Source organism: Panthera tigris, chromosome F3, assembly GCF_018350195.1.
Source record: "Panthera tigris isolate Pti1 chromosome F3, P.tigris_Pti1_mat1.1, whole genome shotgun sequence".
In the NCBI taxonomy this organism is placed as follows: Eukaryota; Metazoa; Chordata; class Mammalia; order Carnivora; family Felidae; genus Panthera; species Panthera tigris.
Window position 1 is genome coordinate 64,181,319 of NC_056678.1, and position 25,710 is coordinate 64,207,028.

Consider the following 25,710-nt stretch of genomic DNA (forward strand, 5'->3'; position numbering starts at 1 on the left):
TCCCTTCCCTTTCCTCCTCTCCGCGCTCCCCCTCTCGAAGCTTGTGATGCTGCGGATGGGGCGGACGGAGGATGGCGTTTTGGGGCTCGCGTCCTCTTCTCTCCGGGTCCCTCTCCCCCCACCCCCCCCATATGAATGTGTGGCTTTCACCTGCCAAAGGACGAGGGCCAAGGTTCCCGCAGCACCCGGCGATGTACCCGCAAACCCACACCCAAGCCACGGAAAGCAAACCCAGCCGGGTGTCCACGAGGCCCGCAGCACAACTCCCTCCCCGCCCTCCCCCGGGCTCTCCCTCCCGTCCTGACTCGGAAGCAGCCAGTCAGAAAGTCCCTACTTGAGGAACGCCGACCAATCAGGGCGTCCTCACCTGCAGAAGGTGCGCACTGGTCCCCGGACGCGACGGGCCCGCGGGCCAATCGGAGGCGGCTCGGGCTTGGAAAGGCGCCAAGCGCCGGGGGGCGGGGAGCCGGGGGCCGAGGTCGCACCTGGCGACGGTGAATCACTCAGCGGGAGCGGCGACTCCCTCCGCCAATGGGAGCGCGCAGGGGCGGGGCGCCGGCCAATCGCCGTGGAGGGCGGGGCCGGGCGGGGCTCGACCTGGCGGCTGGAGTTTTAGTCCGCGGGTGGCTGCGGGGGAATCTCTGACTCTCTCCGGGGCTGCAGCGGCCGCGTCGCGTCGGGGTCCTGATCGCCATGGGGACCGAGGCGAGAGCCGGGAGGAGACAGTTGCTCGTCTTCACGTCGGTCGTCCTGAGTAAGTTCCCGGAGTTTCGGGGGAATCGGTGGGTCGGGTCAGAGGTTGGAGGGAGGCGCTCCCCACGCCCCTCGCCCGCGGCAGCAGAGGCGTTGAGAAACCCGCCAGCCTCACCCAGCGAGTTGCCTTTCCACCCCTGGCCCTTCCCTGTTTCCCCTCCCCCTCCCCCCCCCCCCCGGCGGGTGGCCTGCTCCCCTCCCCCACCCCCTGCCCCGGCACCCACCGGGAGGGGGTGGCCCCGCTTTTCACAGCCTCGCTTGCCGGCGAGGGCCCTGCACGCCTCTACCCAGGCGCACCCCTCCGCCCAGGCGCACCCCTCCGCCCGCGCCGGCGCGGGCCATCCTGCCCCGCAACGCGCACCCGACACCCGCGCCCAACCCGGGAGAAGCCCCGAGCCCCGCACCCCTGACTCCTTCGGCCCCTGGGTGGTCTGCTCCTGAAGGGTGGGCAGGGCAGACCGACTGGAGGTGAGGTGGGGTGGGAAACCACCGGGAGAAGTGTCTGGGTGCAAAGTCCGAAGAAGAAATCAATTACAAATCTGAACTTTCTCAGCACACAGCACTTCAAGTTCCTTTCTGGAGTAGCTACCTTGAGAGCCCTTGGTGGCTGTTGTTGACCGAGGGACTATTCCCAGGGGAAGGACCTGCCTGTCGGTTGGCTGGAGGCTTCCCAGAGCCAGGGCTCTGCCCTCCCCCTGGCCGCCTCTGAGAGTTTTTGTTTCCTTTGTAAACTCCCTTTCCTGTGGAACAATGAGACTCACTTGCTGGGGCTTGCCTCCGTCCAGAGATAGGTTTGGGCCTATGGGCCGGGCTGCGTGGATGCTTTGGGCCTTAGTTCAGGCGACCCGTGTCAGCAGCTGGACGTGGTCCGCCAGGGTCTTGAGGGTCTGTGCCTCTGTGGGTCGTGGTGCGGGTATGCGATCTGTGGGGGGATCTTCGTTGGTCCCTTGAAGAACGAAGCTTTAGGAAGTGTGAAGGGAACGAAAATTAAAAACAAAAAGCCGCATCGGTGGTTATACGGCGGTTCACTTTGCCCAGTTGCGAAGCGTGGAAATAGGTTCCCTGCCCTTGGACGGATGGATGGACAATTTCTTTGTCCCTCATCACAAAAACATAAAAGCCCTTGGGGTGCACTGGACCAGAGGCAAGTCTAACCCTCGCCCTATTGTACAGACAAGGAAACAGGTCCAGAGAGGGGAAATGACTTTTCCAGATGGATGAAAGGACCTGGGAATGGCACCAAAATCTCCTGAGTCCCTTTCCTTTTCCCACTCCCGGGTCCGCGTCTCAAGCACCCTGTGGCACGGGAACCGCGACCTCAAACATCAGCCTGAGATCACGCTCCCGGGTCCACCCTCTTACCTTTTCAGTTCCCACTAGAGTCTTCTCTCACTTGTCTTCTTCATTCTATGCCTCCATTTTCCTTTTTGCCTCAGTTTCCAGTCTTTTCCTACTCTCCAGCTTTTTCATTTCTGCCTGCACCGTAGAACTGCTTGTGACACCCATGCCGGTTCCGTGTGGGGCTCCTACTGGTACTCGGCTTCATGCTGCGCCAGTGCTCCCTTCCCCAGACCCAGAAGTTTCTCAGTGGTGACTCTATTTGTGACAGAGTGTGTCGGGTTCACAAGCCTGCTGGAGCCACAGTCTTCTTCCTCTTCGTCTTCCCTTTTCTCTCTTCCTACTGTTGTGCGTTGTGACATCCCCCAATAATCTCATACTGGCACTGAAAGAATTGTGGTAACACCGTCCTGAGCTGGGGGACGTCCTCCAGTCTCTTCAGGGATTCAGATGGTTCGCAGGGAACCTGATGTGATGTTGCATCAGCTTGACAGGACTGTGGGTCCTGGGAAGTAACATGTCCGGGGGATGGGGGAACCGACCATGTCACATTAAAAATTTTTTTTTTTTACATTTATTTTTGAGGGACAGAGAGAGATAGAGCATGAGCAGGGGAGGAGCAGAGAGAGAGGGAGACACAGAATCCCAACCAGGCTCCAGGCTCTGACCTGTCAGCACAGAGCCTGACCTGGAGCTCAAACCCACAAACTGCAAGATCATGACCTGAGCCAAAGTCGGATGCTTAACCCGCTGAGCCACCCAGGCACTCCATTAAAGGCTGTTTTTCGGGTGTCTGGTCTGTCCTGTGACCCAGGGATGTCTGCATCATATGTGGGTGCCCACATGCTCTCTCTTCCATCAGGGCTGCTGCCCATCAGAGAGGAAGAAGAAAAAGGGCAGGATATTATCCAAGTCAAGCAAAGGTCCAGCCCCAGCCTGGGGAGCTCAGCGGAGAGGAAGGCCCGGGCTGTTGGCCAGGGATTGGAGCCCAAACACTGAGGGAACTGGGCCTGGGGAAAAGCCAACCAGTGATGGAGAACACGGTCTCCCTCTCCCTGGGGAACCTGCACTTAGAAGTTTCCAGCTATCTCCCAAGCAGGGAGGGAGAGGCATTTCTGCTTAGCAGGGTCCTGTGTGACGAGGATGGCTTTTGGTGTCACCACGGGGAAGAAAGGGGAACCTGGGCTGGAACCCTGGTCCTTCCTCCTCACCCCTCCTTGAGGGTGGTGTCCCCACTGAGCTGTTCCCGGAGGGAGGGGCTGCTGGCCCCCTGTGTCTGGGTCCACCTGTGAGCGCTGGTGTTCTCCAGGGACGGTTCCCGCCCAAGCCCTTCCAGCTTTACTGTTGAGCTTTGCTAGCTTTACCTCAAACTCCACGTCGATGAGTCACTTCTCCTTTCCCCTCCCTCTGCCTGCCAGTTGCTACTCCCAGGAAAGAATTGTTCCCTGGAAACCTGAAGCCTAGTGGCTGATGGCAGCAGGAACTAGGAACTAGGAAATGAGCGGGGCTGGGATTCCAGTGTCTCTGCCTCAGTCTTCACCTCCGGGCCCCAGGACACTTTCACTTCACCATGTTTCTGTCTGGTTTCTTTCACTGGTTTGCCAGGGATCTCCGGCCTGGTTTTGGTTTGGGGTAGAGCTCCTGCAACGAAAAGGAACAGGTTAATACATTGTTTGAGAATCAGAAGGATGTAGAAGGTTCAGTCCATGCCCCACCCCCCCCCACCTGATTCTTAGGTCTCTTTCCAGTGTTTTTTTTTTTTTTTTAATTTTTTTTTAAAATTTTTAACGTTTATTTATTTTTTGATACAGAGAGAGACAGAGCATGAACGGGGGAGGGGCAGAGAGAGAGGGAGACACAGAATCAGAAGCAGGCTCCAGGCTCCGAGCCATCAGCCCAGAGCCCGACGCGGGGCTCGAACTCACGGAGTGTGAGATCGTGACCTGAGCTGAAGTCGGACACCCAACCGACTGAGCCACCCAGGCGCCCCTCCAGTGTTTTGTTACACAGGCACAATTACATATAAATATGTATTTGTTTTTGCCCTTTCTTACACCAAATGAGGCACACTACAGATTTTCTACTACATCAGGCCCCTTGTTTCATTCGCTTTGGGATACCCTGGAGATCTTTTCCTTTTGGGTGCCGTGGCCTTGGTCATTAGGACCCACCCTCCCCACCCCCCCAAGTCCACCGGGTCGAGGACCACCTGTTCTGTGGACACTGGCACCCTTGCTCAGAGATAGGTTTAAAAGCTGGAAATGGTGGGCCTGGTTTTTCACCTCTGTTAGATCGAGGAGAGGAGACCTTGGGGGCCTCCCGACTCAGACGAGCTTCCTTTGCCGCAGTCCAGGAAAGATGTGGATGACGGCCCGTCAGATGTCATTGTGGACGAGGGTGCGGCGTTGTGAGGGGGCTTGGTGGGGGGGGGAAGCCGCGTGAGTGGACGCACGCTGGGCTTTGCCAGGCATTGAAAACTCAAGAGTTCATCTGTCTGGGACTCCCTGATAAGCAGGGTTTCTGTCTAAAGTCCGGCTGTGGTATTTGTTTTGCAATGTGGGGATAGGACAGGAGGAAGCAGCTGGCCCGACCGGGAAGTGTGATGCCAGGCCCCTGGAGGGAGCAGCCCTGGGTGGGCGGGCACAGCCTTGTAATGGGGAGATGGGTGGGGGAGGGGAGGAGCCCAGCAGGTAGAACTGGGAATGCTGCCGAGCGAGGTCGGGAGGGAGCCTTCCAGTGAGAGCTCTCCTGTCCCACGCTGCCCGCCCCACCTTCTGCCCTCCTGAGGGCCCACCGGGCCAGCCACTGACGTCACTCTAAGCGCAGCCAAGAAGGGCTATTTAGACTTAGCCCAGCCTGTCGGGCTCGCAGAGCCTTCCTCTTGCCCCTGCATTCCTTATCCGTCCTGCCCTAACCCCCAGGAGCGAGTTCCGTCTCTACAGGGTGGCCGGTGGGGAGGAAAGGGCAAACCGGGGGTAGAAGCCCTAGGGCCAGGTCCTGATGGTATATTGCTTTGTCAAGTTCATTTGTTAATCCGGTGAACATTGGTGTCTACCGTGTTCCAGCCCTGTGCTAGAGAGTAGGGACAAAGCAGAGACCACACCTGCTATCTAGAAGTTCTGAGGCGATGGGGCGCCTGGGGGGCTCCGTCGGTTGAGCGTCCGACTTCGGCTCAGGTGATGATCTCGCGGTCCGTGAGTTCGAGCCCCGCGTCGGGCTCTGGGCTGACGGCTCGGAGCCCGGAGCCTGCTTCGGGTTCTGTGTCTCCCCCTCCCTCACTTGTGCACCCTCTGTCTCTCTCTCTCTCAAAAATAAGTAAACATTAAAAAAATTAAAAGAAAAAAGTTCTTAGGAGAGCTGGGGGTATTGGAAACAATTGGCTCACATCAGGAAACCCGGGAGTAACCTTTTGGAGGTGAGGGCTCCCCCTCATTCTCCAGCTCCTGCCCCCTCCCCCCCCCTCCCCCCCCCACCTCCCGTGGACCTCATATGCCTGGAGGCGAAGATCGGAGGAATTCTTAGAGAAGACCAGAGAGACTGGCTGGCTGGTTTCCCTCCTTTTTCTTCCTTTTATTAAAAAAAAAAAAAAAAAAAAAAAAGGAATTCAAACAAACTCATGGCAGAAAAGCAACTTAAGGAACATTCTTCTAATGGACAGGATGCGTAGAGGAAACAAAGTTTTCTTTCTTTCTTTCTTTTTAAGTTTATTTATTTATTTTGAGAGGGTGGGGAGAGGCAAAGAGGGAGAGAAAATCCCCAGCAGGCTCTGCCACCAGCAGCACAGAGCCCGAGGCAGGGTCTGATCTCTCCGACCCTGAGATCATGACCTGAGCCGAAATCAAGAGTCAGATGCTTAACCGACCGAACCACCCAGGCGCCCTCAGAGTTTTCTTAATAAAGTAGTAGAAGGAGGGGCGCCTGGGTGGCTCAGTCGGCTGAGCGTCTGACTTCGGCTCAGGTCGTCAGGTCATGATCTCGTGGTTCGCGAGTTCGAGCCCCGCATCAGACTCGGTGCTGACAGCTCAGAGCCCGGAGCCGGCTTCGGATTCTGTGTCTCCCTCTCTCTCTGCTCCTCCCCTGCTCACACTCTGTCTCTCTCTCTCAAAAATAAATAAAGATTAAAAAAAGAAAAAAATAAAGTAGTAGAAGGAAGTAGCTTTTCTGTGGCGGATCTGGTCTACATGTACAGGGATGCTTGCTGGCTTCTGTTAGCTGGAAGCCTCCGCCCTCTGTGACCACCTTGTCCTCACAGCGTGCTTCAGTTAGGGGTCATGGAGCATCTTCGCTGGCAAGGCACCGTGCTAGGAGCTGGGGACCTACAGATTCTCTCCTCCAGGAACTACAGACGTAGACTGACAAGGGGGTACCAGCGGCTGCACTCAAAGTACAAAATGGGGAGCATAAAAGGGAAGAGATCAATTTTTCAAAACAATAAATTTTTATTAAGAAACAATAGGGGTGCCTGGGTGGCTCGGTTGAGCGTCCGACTTCGGCTCAGGTCATGATCTCACAGTTCATGAGTCCGCACATCGGGCTCTGTGCAGACAGCTCTGAGCCTGGAGCCTCTTCAGATTCTGTGTCTCCCCCTCTCTCTGCCTCTCTTTCTCTCTCAAAAATACATAAACATTAAAAAAATGTACATATATACTTCTTAAAAAAGAAGAGAGAGACACGATATGTGCTCAGTGTAGAAAAATGGGAAAACAGGAATATGGAAAAAAAAATCACACGTAGGCCTATTATCAAGAGATAAATACTTACTGTTGGTGTTTAATTGTAGTCTTTCCTTTATGAATAATGTAGTATCTGTGTATATTTAAGCAAAATATGCTTTAAACAAAATCCATTCTATCGTATTCTACTGTATGGCTGTATCATAATGAACTGTTCACCTTTTGTTGGACTTTGAGGTTTTCTTTTTCTTTGCTGTGCTAAATAACATGAAATTGTTCCATCTTTAAGCTTAACTCTTGAGTGTTTTCTTAGGCTACATTCCTAGAAGTTGGGGAAGATTAATTTTGACTGGGAAAAGTCATAGTGGGGCAAGGGGCATTTGAAAAGGATCTTGAAGGATGAGTAGACTTTTCTTGCTTGTCTGATGGAGATGCTCTGTAGCATCATAGTTTATGATTATGATTATTATTTTGAGTTTTAATGATTATTTAGTTTTGAGAGAGACAGAGCATGAGCAAGGGAGGGGCAGAGAGAGGAGACACAGTCCGAAGCAGGCTCCAGGCTCCGAGCTGTCAGCACGATGCCCAATGCGAGGCTCAAACTTACGAACTGTGAGATCATGACTTGAGCTGAAGTTGGATGCTTAACTGACTGAACCACCCAGGTGCCCCTTTATTATTATTTTTTTTTAATGTTTATTTATTTTTGAGAGAGAGAGTGAGCGGGGAAGGGGCAGAGAGAGAGGGAGACAGAGGATCTGAAGCGTGCTCTGTGCTGTAAGAGCAGAGCCCAATGCAGGGCTCAAACCCAGGTACCATGAGATCATGACCTGAGCCAACTAACTGACTGAGCCCCGGTAGTATCATGGTTTTAGAGCCTCGGAATTAGGCAGACTTGGGTTAAGATGCCCTTCCCACCATGGAGCACCTGGCTGGCTCCGTTGGTAGAGCATCCGACTCTTGATCTCCAGGTTGTGACTTTGAGCCCCATGTTGGGCGTAGAGATTACTTAAAACAACAACAACAACAACAACAAGATTCCCTTTCTACTTTGCTGCTTATAGCTGTGTGATTTGGAGCAGCCGTTCTAAGCTCAGTGTTCTCATCTGGAACATGGGATGGTGACAATAGAACTTGTGTCTCATGGGGTTTTTGCAATTAGAATCTAAGGACACAATGCATATGGCACCCACCTTCATGGAGGGCTCACTGTGTCATTTCTCCCATTACACTCCATTGGTCGAAGCAGTCACAAGACAGTGCCCAGATTCAAGAGGAGGAAACCTAGAATCTACTTCAGTCACAATGTAAGAAAACCAGGTGGGATGAGATAGATCCGTGCGTCTGCTTCTGGAAAATAATAACTTGCCACGGTTGTTTTATTATTCAGATACATAGTGGTTTTCAAGAATTGTATCCTCAGTCTTACAGATTTCTACGCCACCGACTCTCTTCTGAAGCATATGAAAACATGTAGGGATTGATTTAAGTATTAATGGCTGCATCACTATCTGTCTCCCCTTCTCTTTATCCGGTTCACTTCTCTTCCCCGCTCCCACCCCCTTGAGCCACTCCTACCACCTATCTACTTCCCCATTGTCAACTACAGTGTCTCCAAGTCGCCTTTGCTCTCCTTACCTCCTGCCCTTTTTCTCTCCTTGAAATTTATCAGACTCACCTGCACTGTACAGGATCCCGATGGTATAGTACTCTCATATTTCTTTCTCATCTATTACCTCATTTCACCTTTAAAGTTTTGTTTAATCAGGGGCGCCTGGGTGGCTCAGCCGGTTAAGCGCCAGACTTCGGCCCAGGTCATGATCTCACGGTTTGTCGGTTTGAGCCCCGCGTCGGGCTCTGTGCGGACAGCTCCGAGCCCGGAGCCTGCTTCGGATTCTGTGTCTCCCCCTCTCTCTGCCCCTTCTCTGCTCACGCTCTGTCTCCCTCTCTCTCAAAAGTAGATAAACGTTAGAAAAAATTAAGGTTTTGTTTAATCAACGTTTTTGCCTCTCCTTTTTGGCTTTGTTTCTTCTTCTCTCCTTCTTGTGATCTGATTTTCTTTTCCCCCTTTTTCATCCCCTTTCCCCCGCGTTTTTCTCTAAATTAAAACACTTAATCCCGTGCTTGCTGATGACACAAATATAGAACATAGAGAAGAAAAGCTCCCTGTGGTCTCAGGTAATATGCACTGTCTAGTGCTTGGAATCTATTCTTAGAGATTTTGTTATGCATATACTCAGATTGTTTTTATTATTTATAAATATAGGGTCATATTCTACATATTGCTTGTACATTTTGGACATACTTCTGATCTACTTTGACCTTTGAGATGGCAATATGTATTTCTTACATAGTTTTTGATAATGTATCATACTGGAGCCAGATTCCCAGGGTTAGAATCCTACTCTGCCACCTATTAGCTTTGTACTTGAGCAAATTACTTAATTTACGTGCCCCAATGAACTCATCTGGAAGATGAGAGCAACAGTAAGGTTTATTTCATGGCATCATGGCAAAGATCAAATGAATTAATCCTGTAAAGGGCTCAGAAGAGTCCTGCCATGTGGTGAGTATTCGAGAAACGCTAACTGCTATTATCATTTTATTCTTGCTCCTATGTTATTCATTTGGTCATGGTCAGTAATATGTGTCTAGAATTTAGATATGATTACAGTTGACCCTTGAACGACGCATGGGTTTTGGGGTCTCAACCCCATGGAGTTGAAAATCTGTGCAGGGGAGCCTGGGTGGCTCAGTCAGTTGAGCAGCTGACTTCGGCTCAGGTCGTGATCTCGAGGTTCATGAGTTTGAGCCCTGTGTATCGAGCTCTGTGGTGACAGCTCAGAGCCTGGAGCCTGCTTCGGATTCTGTGTCTCTCTCTATCTCCTGCCCCTCTCCTGCTCACTCTCTGTCTTCTCTCTCTCTCTCTCCTAAAAATAGATATACATTTTAAAAAAAGAAAGAAAGAAAATCTGTGCATAACTCTTTGACTCCCGAAAAACTAGTAACCTACTACTGACTGAAAACCTTACTGATAACATAAATAGTTGATGAACACGTATTTTGTTATATGTATTATATAGTGTGTTCTTACAATAAATTAAGCTAGAGAAAAAAATGTTAAGATCATGAGACGATACATTTACAATACTGTACTGTATTAAAAAATTTTTGTGTATAACTAGACCCGTGAAGTTCAAACTTGTGTCATTCAAAGGTCAACTGTAATTGAAAGTATAGGACAAGTCTTATAAAAAGGTTTTCAGGAGTTCTGTTGATTCTTTCCTTTTAATTATTTATTTATTTTTCTTGTTGACACAGCCTTATATTAGTTTCAGATACACATCATAATGATTCCATATTTCTATAGATGGTAAAATAATCACCACAGTAAATCTAGTTAACATTCATCCCCATACATAGTTACAGAATTGTTTTTTCTTGTGATGGAAACTTTTTTAAGATCTACTCTCTTAGCAACTTTCAGAGATATAATACAGTGTTATTTAAAAAAAAAATTTTTTGACGTTTATCTACTTTCGAGAGAGAGAGAGACCGAGCACAACAGGGCGGGGCATAGAGAGAGGGAGACACAGAATTGGAAGCAGACTCCAGGCTCTGAGCTGTCAGCACAGAGCCCGATGTGGGGCTCAAACCCATGAACCGCGAGATCGTGACCTGAGCCGAAGTTGGATGCTCAACTGACTGAGCCACCCGGGCGCCCTGCAATATAGCGTTATTAACTGTAGTCACTATGCCGTACATTACGTCTCCATGACTTACTTACTTTATAACTGAAAGTTTGTAACCTTCGACCCCCATCAACCATTTTGCCACTGCCCATCCCCCACCTCTGGGAACCACCAGTCTGTTCTCTGTATCTGCAAGCTTAGTTTTGTTTTTAATTTAACCTTTATTTATTTTTGAGACAGAGGGAGACAGAGCATGAATGGGGGAGGGTCAGAGAGAAGGAGACACAGAATCTGAAACAGGCTCCAGGCTCTGAGCTGTCAGCACAGAGCCCGACGCGGGGCTCGAACTCACGGACTGCGAGATCACGACCTCACGACCTCAGCCGAAGTCGGAGGCTTAACCGACTGAGCCACCCAGGCGCCCCAGTTTTGTTTTTAATTTAGATCCCACATATAAGTGAGGTCCTATGGTATTTGTCTTTCCATGTCTGACTTATTTCATGTAGCATAATGGCCTCAAGGTCTACCCATGTTAACACAAATGGCAAGGTTTCATTCTTCTTTACGGCTGAATAATAAACTGTTACATGTGTGGACCACATATCCTTCATCCATTCATCGATGGACACCTAGGTTGTTTTCATATCTTGGCTATTGTAAATAACACTGCAATGAACATGGGGTGCATATATCTTTCGTAAGCAGTGGTTTTCTTTTCTTCAGATAGACACCCAGTAGTGGAATTTCTGGATCATACGGTATTTCTATTTTTAATTTCTCAAGGAACGCCCACACTATTTTTCATAGTGGCTACAGCAGTTTACATTCCCAGCAGCATGCACAAGGGTTCTCTTTCCTCTATCCTTGCCGGTGCTTGTTACTTCTTGTCTCTGATAATAACGCGTGGTGAGATTTCATTTTGGTTTTGATTTGCGTTTCCCTGATGATTAGCGATGTTGAACATCTTTTCATGTACCTGCTGGCCATCTGGATGTCTTCTTTGGAAAAACATCTATATGGATCCTCTGCCCAGTTTTTAATTGGATTGTGTTTTGTTCTTGTTGTTGTTTTACTAGTGAGTTGTGAGTTCTTTGTATGTTCTCAATTTTCTTGGATATTAATCCCTTATTAGATAAGTGATTTACAGATATTTTCTCCCATTCAGTAGGCGGCCTTTTCATTCTGTTGATGGTTTTCTTTGCAGAGCAGAGCGTTGATTCTTCCATTGTCTGGAAATGTCATCATAATTACCTAAGTCAAGGCTGTAGTTACAGGGGATTCAGCCAGAATGTTCACTGCTGATGTCCAGCTGAGACCTTTCTATTCATCTTCTTGGGCCATGGTCACGATGTATCACAGACAGACAGGGATGGGGAGAGTGAGGGTGGGGGCTTAAACAACAGTGACTGATTTTCTTACAGTTCTAGAGGCTTGAAGTTCAAGACCACTGCGGTGTTAGGGTTGGTTTCCTCTGGAGGCTCTCTCGTTGGCTTGCAGGCAGCCACTCTGTCCCTGGTTGTCCTCTGTATAAGCACCTTGGTGTCTCTTTGTATAAAGGACACCAGTCACACTGGATTAGGGCGTGTCATACGGGCCTTATTTTAATGTAATTGTCTTGTGACAGGCCTTGTCTTCAGATACAGTTACATTTTTTTTAAGTTTCTTTATTTTGAGAGAGAGAGAGCCTGAGTGCAAGCATGTGAGTGAGCATGAACAGGGGAGGGGCAGAGACAATTCCAAGCAGGCTTCACTTTGTAGCACAGAGCCCGATGCAGGGCTCGAACTCAGAACCCAAAAACTGAGATCATGACCTGAGCTGAAACGAATAGCTGGTGGCTTGACCGACTGAGACGCCCAGGCGCCCCGATACGGTCACATTTTGAGGTACCAGGGATTCAGGCTTTCACATAGGAGCTGAGGGAACACCATTTGGTCCATAACAACCGTAAACTGTGTTGAAGATACCTTTGCAGTGAGAGCAATGCCCTACCTGGCCAAGGCCTCTTCCCCAGCTGACTTGAACCTGCTTGGAGTTCCCTGTTGTGGTCATGAAGACAGTGGGGATTTTTGTTGTTGTTGTTTATTTTTATTAAAAAAAATTTTTTTTTTTACATTTATTTATTTTTGAGAAACAGAGAGCGTGAGCAGGGGAGGGGCAGAGAGAGAGGGAGACACAGAATCCGAAGCAGGCTCCAGGCTCCGAGCTGTCAGCACAGAGCCCGAAGCGGGACTCGAACTCACAGACCGTGAGATCATGACCTGAGCCGAGGTCGGACGCTCAACCGACTGAGCCACCCAGGCGCCCCCAGTGGGGATGTTTTCAATGGATTCACATCCTTCCCCCACTTCATGCTGCTGGTTTAGACCTTGCATCAGAAAACCTCCTGCAACTTCCTCTTTTGTCTCTGCACACCTCCCTGGATGCAGGAAAGCAGTCTGTAAGCACTGCGACCCACGCGGAGAAACGAGTCCCTCAGGGCGCCTGGGTGGCTCAGTCGGCTCAGGTCATGATCTCACCGTTCATGAGTTCAAGCGCCGCATGGGGCTCTGCACTGACGGTGCAGAACCTACTTGAGATTCTCTGTCTCCCTTTCTCTTCCCCTCCCCCATGTGTACTCTCTTTCTCTCTCAAAAAAAATTAATAAACTTAAAACAAAATTAGTCCCTGTTGCAAAATGCCACTTGGAAATTGCTCATGTGCAGAGTACTCTGATTGTATTACAAAACTATGAAGCAAATTTAAAAACACTTAATTTGGGGGGCGCCTGGCTGCTCAGTCAGTGGAGCATGTGACTCTTGCTTGGGGCTGTGAATTCAAACCCCATGTTGGGTGTAGAGATTACTTAAAAATAAAAAAAATCCTGGGGTGCCTGGGTGGCTCAGTCGGTTAAGTGTCCGACTTCGACTCAGGTTGTGATCACACAGTTCGTGAGTTCGAGCCCCACACTGGGTTCTGTGCTGACAGCTCAGAGCCTGGAGCCTGCTTTGGATTCTGTGTCTCCCTCTCTCTCTGCCCCTCCCTTGCTCACGTTCTCTCTGTCTCTCAGAAATAAATGAATGTTAAAAAACAATTTGTGTTAAAAAAAAAAGATCTTGGGGCGCCTGGGTGGCTCAGTCGGTTGGGCGTCTGACTTCAGCTCAGGTCATGGTCTCACAGTTGATGGGTTCGAGCTCTGCTTCGGGCTCTGTGCTGACAGCTCAGAGCCTGGCACCTGCTTCAGATTCTGTGTCTCCTCCTCTCTCTGCCCCTCCCATGCTCATGCTCTGTCTTACTCTGTCTCTCAATAATAAAATAAACGTAAAAAAAATTTTTTTTAAATCTTTAAAAAACCCCACAATTCTTAGGGTGCCTGAGTGGTTTAGTAGGTTAAGGGTCCCATTCCTGGTTTTGGCTCAGGTCATAATCTCACGGTTCATGAGTTTGAGGCCCACTCCAGACTCCACGCTGACAGTGTGGAGCCTGCTCTGGATTCACTCTCTCTCTTCCTCTCTCTCTCTCTCTCTCTCTCTCTCCCTCAAAAATAAACTTAAAAAAAAAAAACACTTAATTTTTATGTTCTGAAACTAAGTTTTTACAAAAAGATTGATGGAATAGTCATTCCCCCCCCCTCCCCCCCCCGAAAGTAGAATAGTTTCTTAAACTTTTAAAAAGATTGAGCTTTGGATCAAATTGTTTTTTCCTCATTTGGGCGTGCCCCATCTGCCAGTGTGAAAACTGGGGTTATCTTTGTAGATAAACCTTAACAGTAGATGTTATGGTGAATGGTCTGCTAGGACCTAATTCGTTTAAGGCTCCGTGTTGTTCAATGTCACGTTGTACCAGGCATTCTGCTGAGCGCGGAGTACTCAGAATAATAAATAACACCTGGTCCCTGTTCCCTGGGGGGTTAACTGTCTGCTAGGGGAGACTTATGTGCACAGATGACGTCATTATAACGTGGGAAGTACTTCACCCGTGTGTTGCATGGGGTAGTTCAAGCCTCCGGAAGAGGTCTGAAGCTGGCTCTGGTAGGATCGGGGGTTGGTAGGTCATTTCCTGGAAAATAACGTGGATGAATAGCTGACCAGAGGGAGAAAGAGGGGAAAGGGTGTTCTGCAAAGCTGGAACGGCAGGAGCAAAGCAGACGTTGTGAAATGGCTCTTTGCTGGGAATTTTAAGTCCTCTGTACTGCTAGAGGGGAAACACGCCAAGAGTAGACAGCCTTTCAGAGGCTCCGGTACTGCTGGGCCTCTGCCTTGATGAAGAATTTGGTGTTTTTTTTTTTTGTTTTTGTTTTTTTTTTACTGTTTATTTATTTTGAGGGTGAGGGGTGTAGGGGGGGAAGGAGAGAGAATCCCAAGCAGGCTCTGTGCTCTCAGTGCAGAGCCCAACGTGGGCTCGATCCTATGAACCATGAGATCGTGACCTGAGCTGAAATCAAGAGTCAGGTGCCTAACTGGCCGAGCCACCCAGGCGCCCCCAACACGTTGAATTTTATCTGAGAGGCAATGTGGAATCCTTGAAAGCTTGAGGCGAGTGTCAGATTGGCATTTTTAGGAAGGCTGTGTGGTGGATTGGAGCAGAGCACAGCCCCAGGAATTGCCTGGATTGGAATCACCACCAGCAGTTTGCTGCTCGGGGCCTCAGTTTCCCCGTGTAGAAAATAGAGGTGATGGTAATAAACAGTATCGCCCCACTCCCAAGGTGGCAGGGATGAAGAGACAGACCATACAGTATGCTTGCAGCACTGCCTGGCACAGAGTAAGTGCTCAGTAAATACTAGCCCTTCCTCCGGCCCTGGGATGGAGGGTGGATCTGAGTGGGTTAAGATTAAATGAGGCAGAGACACCCAAGTGTGCTTGAGAGACGAGTTGTGGTTCGTCAGACGATGATGGTGCTAAGAAGTGACGGTCACAGTTTGAGGGAGATTTGGGAGGGGACGATGCCAATGCTTGCTGCTTGAGGAGGGGAGACGTGGCTGCTGGAAGGCTTCCAGTTTGACTGACGATGACGGATGGGATACATGGGAATACACCGTGACACCACCACCGACCTGGGGGAGGAGGAGGAGGAGGAGGAGGGAGCGGGCGGCAGATGGGGAGGGGTGTGGGGACTCCGGTGATGAGGGCAGGAGCTCAGGTGGGAGGCGGGGACTGGAGGTGGCCGCGTGTGGGTGCAGATGAGTTTTGGGGTGGTGTTCGAGATCTCCTGGAGAGAACGTGGAGAGGAGAAAAGGCCCAGGATAGAATGCTGGGGAGCACTCATATTAAGGGATCCACAGAGGAAGCACGGTTCAAGGGAGAGAATGAGAAAACTCGTCAGTGGTGGGGATGACCAGAAGGGCGGCACGCAGAAACCAAGGGGCGGCGTGACTTCTGAGGAAGGGAGTGGTCGGCGGGGCCAGGCCTCTTACAGGGGCCCCTGAAGGGAACTGAAAAAGCCAATTGTGGCTGTCCTTAATTCTAAGACTACTTCAATGTTTTGGAAATTGGGATGCGACGTACAGCCTAACTATACATTTAATATGATGTCCCCACCCCCCAAGGAGCTGTTATTAAATCGCTGTTCTATCGTATAATCAGGGCGTCATAGAGTTGAGGAGCGAATGGTGATCTTAGTAAAAGCAATTTTCATTCCAAGGTGAGAGCCAAAGACATATTGCGGTAGGTTAGGCGGTGATTGAGTGTGTTGGGCTGGGAACTGTGTGTAGACGCCTTCTTTGAAGAAGTTTGCAGAGGAAGGGCACCCGGGTGGCTCATGTTAAGCGTCTGACTTTGGCTCAGGTCGTGATCTCAAGTTCCATGAGTTTGAGCCCCTCAACGGGTGAGCACAAGCCTGGCTTTGGGTAAAAAACATGAGCCTCAGGTGAGCCCCCCCTTGTCTGTCTGTCTGTGTCTCTCTCTCTTTCTGCCCCTCACTCGCTTGTGCCCTCTCTCTAAAACAAACAAACAAACAAATAAATAAAAGTTTGCGGAGGAAGGGAGGAGAGGAGTCCCTCTAGAGAGGTGTGCGAGATTGAGTGCAGGTTTTCTGTACACAAAAGGGTCCAAAATCTGTTGATGCCTTTGACTTTGTGGCTTTTCTTACTGCGAACTTGTAGTAAATTAAGCATCGTGGTGAAAGGGTGAACTTTCCTTCTATTTTGGTTTACTGTGTGTGTCATTGAGCCAACTATAGGTCTGGGGGGTGGGGGGATGAGGAGGCAAGGGAAATACAACATAGATGAAGGCCATGGGCAAGAGCCTGGGTGTCCTGATGGAGATGGGGTGCAGTGAGGGGAAGCCCTCCGCTCTGCTGGTCTACCTGGGAAGGTTCTAGAGAAGAGTTAGCTTTTCCAAGACAATTGCAATGATAGAGGAGAGGTGGTTTGGTGGGCTGGAGCATAAGCATTTTTCAGGCAGTGTTTATATTTATTTATATGTCTTATTGAAGAAAGTTTTAAAGTCAACAATTAAGTGTGTGGAGAAGAACCTATGGGCAGATGATGATGATGATGATAATAATAATAATAATAATAAGAAAATATAATAGTTGTTTGCTGCTTCCTGTTGTAAAGCACTTTATTTGTATTAGCTTGTTTAACTCAACCACAGCCCTTTGATGTAGAAACTGTTATTATCCCCACTTTACAGATGGGTGAACTGAGGTTCAAAGCGACTTAGGTAGCTTGCCCAGTCACACAGCCTAGTAGGTACCAGAGCTGGGATTTGAACCAGGCAGCTTGGTTCCAGAGGCTTATTCAGGGGCGAGGTGGGAGGGGGTGGGGGGAGGCGTGGACCACGGTGGCTGAGGTGTCCCACGGTGAGGAGGGAGCACTGGTGAGGCTGAGTATGACACATGCGACGATTCACAGGCACAATAGAGTGAGAGTGTTGACAGGCCACAGACAGTCAGCTGCAGTCCTGCCTCCGAGGGAGGTGGGATGGCATTGAGGGGCAGGCCCTATGTTTTATTTTATTATTATTTTATTTTATTATTTATTTATTTATTTATTTATTTATTTATTTATTTTTTATTATTTATATTTTATTATTATTATTTATTTTATTTTATTATTATTATTATACGTTTACTTATTTTTCACAGAGAGAACAAGAGAGTGAGTGTGAGAGGGGAAGAAAGGGGGGCGGACAGGATCCAAAGTGGGCTCTGTGCTTACAGCAGAGATCCCAACACGGGGCTCGAACTCGTGAACTGTGAGATCGTGACCTTAGCCGAAGTCGGATGCTTAACCGACTGAGCCACCCAGGCGAGGGGCAGAGCCCGTGTTTTAAACCAGAGAAGGCTGGACTAGCCAATGGAGGTCAGGACACTGAGGAGCTGGGGAGGACGTGTGTGTGTGTGTGTGTGTGTGTGTGTGTGTGTGTGTGGTTCCTGAATGTTTTAGATCCGGAGGTCTGAGAGGTCTCAAAAGAACTTTAGCTGACGTCAGAAGTGATGCGGAAACAATCACCAAATTCCTGTGCTGTCATTTCTTTTTTGGCGGCCCTTTATTTCAAACGCTAGTTTTTAGTGGAATTAGAAGCTCTTCCTGATTTGGGTCGTGTCATAGGTTGGGTTCTAAGGAAGCTGACTCTGAGATGTCCTTTATCGTGCCAGGACATTTATTACGGAGGGCTCTTGGGGTCCACAGCTCGGGAAGGGCAGGGGAGGGAAAAGAAGCAGGGTTGGGCAGAGGGAGAATTCGGGCTGCAGAGTAGCTTCAACCTATTCCCCAGGGAGCTTTACGGGGTGGGAATAGCTTTTCAGCGTTGTTCTGAGCTGGGGGGTGGTGGGGTGGTGGGGGGGGATTGGGGCAGTAGACCTGGGGTTCCCTGGGGCTTCCCTCCTCTCATTCAGTGATGAGGCATTGGATGCCAGCTGCCCCTGTCCCTGCCCGGGTGGACCGCATGCCCCTGGGCCCCGCAGTGTCCCGGCTGTTGTCCCCGAAAGGGCTGATAGGCCGAGGGCTTTGATTTGGCAGAAGTCCCAGAGGCTGGATGACAACAAGTCAGTCCTTCATTCCTGAAGAGAGATCTCGTTCGAGCATCACACTGCACATCACGGGTAGCAAATTGTAAAATGTGAGGATCTTAGAAAACAAGTGCCCATCGTTGAAGCAGAGAAAGCTGATCCGGGCGAAAATCAAAGCATTTCATTCTCCGCGTTCCCCCCTCACAGCTGAGTAAGAGACTCCCATGGGCTCAGTTTTCGACTTAGGGAGGGCTATCTGGTTTAAATTTCTTACGTGTTATTATATTTGATTATACATTTGACATTAAAATGTAATGCCAAATGCACACATATAAGGTAATATTAGTATAAATAGCTCACAGATAAAAGAATGGCATTTTATTACATAGTCTGCCCCCCATTAAGCCACGGCCTCTCTGAGAAACCGCATGGTTTATAAAAGTCTGACATAATGAGGGAAATGGGGGTGTAGGGGGAACCTGTGTTTTCCTCTCAGCTCTGCCGTTTCATAGCTATGAAAACTTGGGGCTAGATGCAGAACTTTTTTTAGACACTTAATTTTCTCATCTGTAAAGTGGGAGAGAGAATACGTACCTGGACGAAGTCACAGTGTTGTGTCAGATAGATATCAATGTATGTGTAAAAGTCCTCATAGATATCAATGTATGTATAAAAGTCCTCGTTAGACATTAACGTCCCCAAACCCCCCACAAAAAACCCTAAAGGACTTGAGCGAACATCTAGTCCAAACCTTTCGTGTTCTGGGTGAGAAGAGGGTGCTTCAGAGGTCACGAGACCGTATTCAGTTATGCGAGTGATTACGTAAAGGAAAAATGTGCTTGCATTTATCTAAGGAAGACGGGACTCTTAGGGATATAAGGAAAGCCCAGGTGGTGAATTTGAACTTGGAAAACATGGACGGGAGTGACTGTCCAAGGGCAGGTTTATAGCAGAGCCCGGCTGTCTGAGCCCAGGCCCTGGTGCTTCGTTTGGAATGCTGGACCCTCCAGCGACCCTGTCGTGCAATCAGCCTCGTCTCTGTGCCCCCAGCACATGCCACCCCTTCTTTTCCTTCTCCACTGGGCACGAGGAGATCTCGTGTCTAGATCTAGGAGAGGATCTAGCCCAGTTCTGGTCCCGACCCCAGCTCAGACCCAGCTGCGTGATCTTAGGCACGATTCTTTACGTCTCTCTCATGGGCTTGGTTCCTCATGTAAAACTGGGATAATAACACCTGTCCTGCTGATCTGTCATTCTGGTTTCGAGGATCAAACAGGGTAAAGTAGGTGAAAACACTTTAAAAAGCACAAAATGCCCTACAAATGTTGAGTATTGTTATTATCCTCATTACTGCTCCTCCCCTCCCTCCTTGTGTCCCTCCCTGCCCCCCTGCCCCCCCTGCCTCCCTCCCTGCCTCCCTGCCTCCCTGCCTCCTTGCCTGCCTGACCCACCTCCCTTGCCTCCAGCTTTGCTGGCTTCCTGCCAGGAGTGTCTGACAAGTGACTGCAATTAATTATTTGTTGAGAAGCTTTCTCTGAACCATGAAAAGTCATTTGGGAAGCTGTTCTTGGACTACTAGGAATCTAATTAGATTATTGGGAGTTGCAGAGGGAAAAATAAAAAAATGAAAGACATTACCTCTGAGAGAAATATTTTATTTCCATTGATAATGGAAGTATTGGCCTGCGATGGTGGCAAAAAGCATTTGAAGGTATTTAGGATACTGGTGAGGAGGCGTGAGACCCAGGGGGAGCCTGGATCTCCTGAGTCTCTTCACCTTGGAGAAGCCACGGGAAGGGCCTCAGGAGCTCCTTCAGCTGGGCCGCTCTGGTGTCTCCCTCCTGATGGCCCACCCCTCTCCTCCTCAGGCTCCCTGGCGTTGGGCAGGGGCGCAGTGTATACTTCTGAGCCCGATGTCAGAGTTCCTGAGGACAAACGTGAGTCGTGGGCGGCCGTGCAGGGGGGTGGGGCGGAGGGGGGGAAGCAGGTGCGCCTGGGGCCTGGAGGGCGGGCAGCGCAGAGCCGCCGACGCAGTTTGGGGCCCTTCTCCTCCTCCGTCTGCCGCCGCTCCTTCGTCCCGCTCACTTTTGCGCTGCCCACAGCCGCCAAGTTGTCCTGCTCCTACTCGGGCTTCTCCAACCCCCGCGTGGAGTGGAAGTTCGCCCATGGTGACATCACCAGCCTCGTTTGTTATAAAAACAAGATCACGGGTGAGTTGCCCCACCTCCTCCCCGGTGGCCTAGGTTGTGGAGGGGTCGACGGGGCCGGACCCCCGGGGGAGAGGAGCACCCTGGGGCCCAGGTCCCGCGGACTCTAACGCGGCCTGCCCTGCCACCACCCAGCTTCTCGTGGCCCCGCAGCGCACTCAGCTGGCCGCCCCTTCCTCTCTCCTGGTAGCCTCCTATGCAGACCGAGTCACCTTCTCGCACAGTGGCATCACTTTCCATTCGGTGACCCGGAAAGACACGGGGACGTACACTTGCATGGTGTCTGACGAAGGCGGCAACACGTACGGGGAGGTCAGCGTCCAGCTCACTGTGCTTGGTATGTGCCCACGCGTTTTGTGTGTGGGTTTGGCATTCATTGCTTCCCAGGTCCTCAAGGGGCTTTGCCGAGCTTTGGAGCTCACTGATGGCCAGGGCGCTGGGGGGGGGGGGGGGGCAGTGGGGAGTGGTGGGGGGCTTCAGTCTCTGTGCTGCAGAGGCGACGAGCCCCGCCCCTCCCCCTCCCACAGTGGGAAGCGGAGGGCCTGGTAAGGGGTGGAGGCTGGAGCTGACCTATGGGGTTGTCTTCCGCTTGGCCTCTAGGCGGCGCTGTCTGAACTTGTGCTGGGCCCCTTCTGTCCCTTCGCAGTGCCTCCATCCAAGCCCACGGTCCACATCCCCTCCTCTGCCACCATCGGGAGTCGGGCAGTGCTGACCTGCTCAGAGAAGGATGGCTCCCCCCCTTCTGAGTACTACTGGTTCAAGGACGGGGTCCCGATGCCTTCGGATCCCAAGGGCAACCGCGCCTTCAGCAACTCTTCCTACAGCCTGAATAAAAAGACAGGGGAGCTGGTAAGGATGGGGTGGTGCGTTAGGGTATTGGGGGGGGGGGGCAGGGCCAAAGAGCCCTGGAAGGTGGGGAAGACAAGCAGCAAGATGAGCTTGGCGTTAGGGTCAGAAGACTAAAGATGGGGGCTTGGATGCTTCTCAGGATGAGGGTGTCATAAGGTGCACAGATCCTTCTGCCGTGCACCCGAAACCCCAGTGCAACAGCGTATGTCCACGATACTGCAATTTAAAAACGAGGATGGGGGGGGGGGGTGCTCCTGTAGAGCCTGCGGCTCTTGGTGTCGGGGGTCGTGAGTTCGATCCCCGCGTCCGGCGTAGAGCTTACTTACAAAACACCAGAAGTAGGTGCTTGGCTTCTGTAGGCAGGAGGCCAACCGATTTCCTCCCTTCAGGTCTTCGATCCCGTGTCAGCCTGGGATACGGGCGAGTACACCTGTGAGGCGCGGAATGGGTACGGGATGCCCATGAGGTCAGAGGCTGTGCGCATGGAAGCCGGTGAGCAAGGCTCTAGCAGGGGCTTGAGCTGGGACCTGGGGTGGGGCCCGGGGTCTGCTTTCCACCCTGGCTTTGGTGGTGTTGTCAGTCACGTGAGTGAGCCCTCAGAGGACTGACCTCTCGTTTGTGTCTCACAGCGGAGTTGAATGTGGGGGGCATTGTGGCAGCTGTCCTTGTCACACTCATTCTCCTTGGATTCTTGATTTTGGGCATCTGGTTCGCCTATAGACGAGGCTACTTTGACAGTAAGTACTTGCCCTCAACGGCTCTCCTTTGTATCGTCCCCATTCCAGGGCACGGTCCTTGGGTGCCATCTGAGTACTGACCTGATAGTGAGCCCACGTGTGCAGGGGTTCTCTCCCGGGTGAGCACCAGTGACCTATTGAGTGCCATTCCCCCCAGCCTTCTGCGCCCGGCCGGCCCCTATCCCGCTGACGCTCACGGTCCCCTTTCTTCTTTTTCAGGAACAAAGAAAGGGTGAGTGAGCCACCTGCCATCCTGGGAGGTCTCCAAAGGAGGTTGAGAACAAGGATGCGTGTGGTTTGAAGCGGAGACGGGCCCCGGGGGGAGGGGCTGGAGGCAGAGGCCACCCTGGTTGGGTGGCCATCTGTGTGTCTGCCTCTCTCCGTTCCCTGTGACCTTGCACTTGTCGGGTCTCCCTCCACCCACCCCTCCCTACTGAGAGCTCTGTGCTTCCGTAGAGTTCTCGGTGGAGCCTCTAACGTTGGCCAGCAGAGGTTAAAGAGAGCACGGGTTTGGGGGGGGCGGGGGTTGCTGAGCGTCTCCGTCTTCTGGCTTGTCCGCAGGACCTCGAGTAAGAAGGTGATTTACAGCCAGCCCGCTGCCCGCAGTGAGGTGAGTGTGCTCCCCTGGGACCGGGAGGGTCTCCCTGAGGGAATGAGGGGCTCCTCCCCTGTGTTTACAGGTTCAGGAGCTTATCAGCTAAACAAGAGTGTACAGGGTTGATTTGGGCGTTTTATTTCTCCAGGGGGAATTCAGGCAGACCTCGTCATTCCTGGTGTGACCCTGGTCCGACTCATCTCCTGTCCTCCGTGCTTGCCTTCTTCCGGTGCTACCAGACTCCGGCCCGTGGCGTCTGTAGTTTCACAGGGTCCCTTACGCGTCTTCTAGCCCCCACAGGGGTCCCCACGTTTATCTTAGTTAGGATGTGGTTGTGTACACTTTCCCCCTGCATCCCGCCCTTCCTTTCCCGCCATTGCCGAGTGGCCCGGGACTTGTTTAAAAGCTTTCGTCCCCCATCCCTACGAGGGATCAGGGAACAGCCCTGAGCGTCACGCCCCTTGACTTCCCTTCCCAGAACGTGGCAACAGTGGCGGGGCACTCGATACCCCCTGTGTGGCGGCGGCCCCTCCCCCCCAGTAGGGATCTGGAGTTTGGTCCCTCGGCCCTTTCCTCCCGTGGTGAGGAGGGACCCACTGTTCCAGAGTGGGGACTGGAGACCGAGCCACCGAAGAGGTTGCGGGGTGACAACACCAAGTCTCTCCCGCCCCTGCAGCCCACTCCGCTTTCTTCTGTCTTCCCACGGGAAGTGCCCCCGAGACCCTCTTGCACCGGCCTGAACGCAGGCGGACACCATCTGTGTCTGTAGAAAGAAACCGGAGCTTTGTTATGGACAGCATGGGGGGGGGGGGCTCTCAGGGGACACTGAGCGGAAGGGTTTTAAAACCCCTGATCTAAAGAAAAGGAAGCTGGAGCTGGGAGCTCCGACCATCACCCTTCCCTTGGCTGGAACAACTGGATGGACCCTTTTAAGATGTGTCTGCAGAGCCGTGCGGATGTGCGCAGTGGTCTTAGCTCTTTGCTGTGGGGTGTGGGCGTGCGTGTGCGTGTGTGCGCGCGCGTGCACATTCGCGCGCTCGGTCCTAGCTCTCTGCTGAAATGCGGTGTGTGTCCAGGGCGTCTTCGCTCTTTGGTGAGACTGTTGGTGTGTGTTTGGATGTAGCCGGATGTTGCTGGTTTGTCAAAGCCTCTCGTCGCGGGAAGTTGGGGAAGTGAAGTTCCTGGGCTCCTTTGTACAAACAGGAAGGCGCCTGGAACCCTGCTTCCCAACAACCTGGGTTGGTCCTGGCCCCCTGTCCCACCCCTTCCTGGCTCCCGTCTCAAGGCAGAGCTTCTGAGCTTGGGGCCCTCATTCCGGAGCCCTCTGGCGGCGGGAGGAGTGCCCTCGGCTGCGGGAGCACACCCGGAGGAAGCCGATGCTGTGCCCTGGGGTTCTCGCTGGTCTGGTCCACTGAGGGGAGAAAGTGCCCACCCTCCCCTCCCCCCTCTGCCAACCAGATGCATCGAAAGACTTCTCTAAGGAGAACAGACTGCCCCAGAGCAGTAAAGTAACCATTGCTTCACTGGAGCGGAGTTGGGGGCTGGGGTGCTGTTTAGAGGAAAGGTAATTTGAGACCAGGTGGCCAGGCCACCCGCGTGTGAGGGATGGGAAGGTAGGCCTGCCTGACGTTGCTTTCCTTTGTGCGTCTGGACAGCCCTTTTTGCCCTTAAATTTCTGTTTCCCCCTCTACCATAGTCGCCCGGTCTATTAACGAGCGAGAGGGAGAACACGGGGGTCTTCAAGGGTTGATTTTGCTTAACTTCTTAATGTGGGGGACGCTAAGCCCCACTTTGCCAGGTTTTATTCCCTGATCTGGAAACCCCTGACAGAGTTGAGTTTTCTATCGAGAATCCAAGAGGAAAAACAAGCCTAGCCAAACCATCGGTTAAGGGTCATGGGCCAATAAAAAAAGAGCTTTTTCAGATGGAGATAAAATTTAATTAAACAGTAAAAGCAGAGATGATGAAATGGTTCAGTAAGAAAGAGATTTTTAAAGTGTGTTTCAGCCTCCTGGTTGGGAGACGGGGTGGGAGGGACGCGGAGACAAGGCCACAGGGAAGCAGAGGTGACTCATTGTCCCATCAGGTCTGAGGTGAGTGGTTCCTCACCCTATGGTCACTTGTGGTGAACAGAAGTCATGCGTGACCAGCCTTGGAAGTCACCTCTCCAGCTTACCACAGTCCCCTTGAGTTGGAAAACACCCTGCCTGCTTTCATTTCGAAATGTCAAGGCTAATTTTGTAATAAATGTTTATTTTTCACATTGAGTTTGTTTACAGCCTGAAGTTCTGTGTGGTAAACGAACTGGGACTTCCAGAGTGGTTTGGAGATTCAAAACCTTCCCGATAGTCTTAAGAGATTTGAGATCTCCTTCCACGGAGACCGATAGTTAACTTTTCTCCCCAAATTACCGTTGGCCCGTGCTTGAATGGGAATGACTCAAGTGGACGTTTCTTTCCAGTGACACTTGGAGGGAAGAATTCTATGGGCATTGGTGGTTTGAGACACGAACCCACTGTAATTGCGGATAAAATGCTTGTCAAGGATGTGTTTGTTCTGTCTTAACAGAATCTACAGATCAAGGGGAGGGGAAATGGGTTTGGTCCCTTTCTGGATGAAGGGAGAATATGCTTTATGGGGCATGGGGACACCTTAAGGGGGGGGGGTGTTAAGTGAAAAAGTATAACTTTAAGGAAAAAAACCTAATTTTTTCCTTAAAGTTTATTCACTTTGAGAGGAGAGAGAGAATGCATGCAAGCAGGGGAGGGGCAGAGAAAGAGGGAAAGAGAATCCCAAGCGAGGTCCATGCTGTCAGCACAGAGCTTGAACCCTCAAACCATGAGGTCAGGACCTGAGCCGAAATCAGATGCTTTAACTGACCGAGCCAGCCAGGTGTCCCCCCCCCCCCCCCAACAAAAATCTAACATGAAATG

At 51.2% G+C, this 25,710-nt stretch overlaps 1 protein-coding gene across 2 annotated transcripts; it reads left to right on the top strand.

Annotated features, from left to right (window-relative positions):
• The first annotated feature begins 569 nt into the window (after positions 1–569).
• Positions 570–25,044, top strand: F11R (F11 receptor). 2 transcript variants are annotated; one of them, XR_006214235.1, is made up of 10 exons: positions 570–754; positions 20,258–20,326; positions 20,492–20,599; positions 20,787–20,933; positions 21,243–21,445; positions 21,835–21,937; positions 22,231–22,301; positions 22,402–22,414; positions 22,744–22,792; positions 22,926–22,940. XR_006214235.1 is itself a non-coding variant. In XM_042976992.1 (10 exons), exons 1-10 carry the CDS (start codon positions 694–696, stop codon positions 22,959–22,961), a joined length of 897 nt encoding a protein of 298 aa, XP_042832926.1. In that variant the 5' UTR covers positions 575–693; the 3' UTR covers positions 22,962–25,044. The 2 variants fall into 2 exon arrangements, 1 of the variants encoding a protein (XP_042832926.1); XM_042976992.1 differs by lacking the exon at positions 22,231–22,301 and adding an exon at positions 22,075–22,182 and having other exon boundaries at positions 575–754; positions 22,926–25,044.
• The last annotated feature ends 666 nt before the right edge of the window (positions 25,045–25,710 follow it).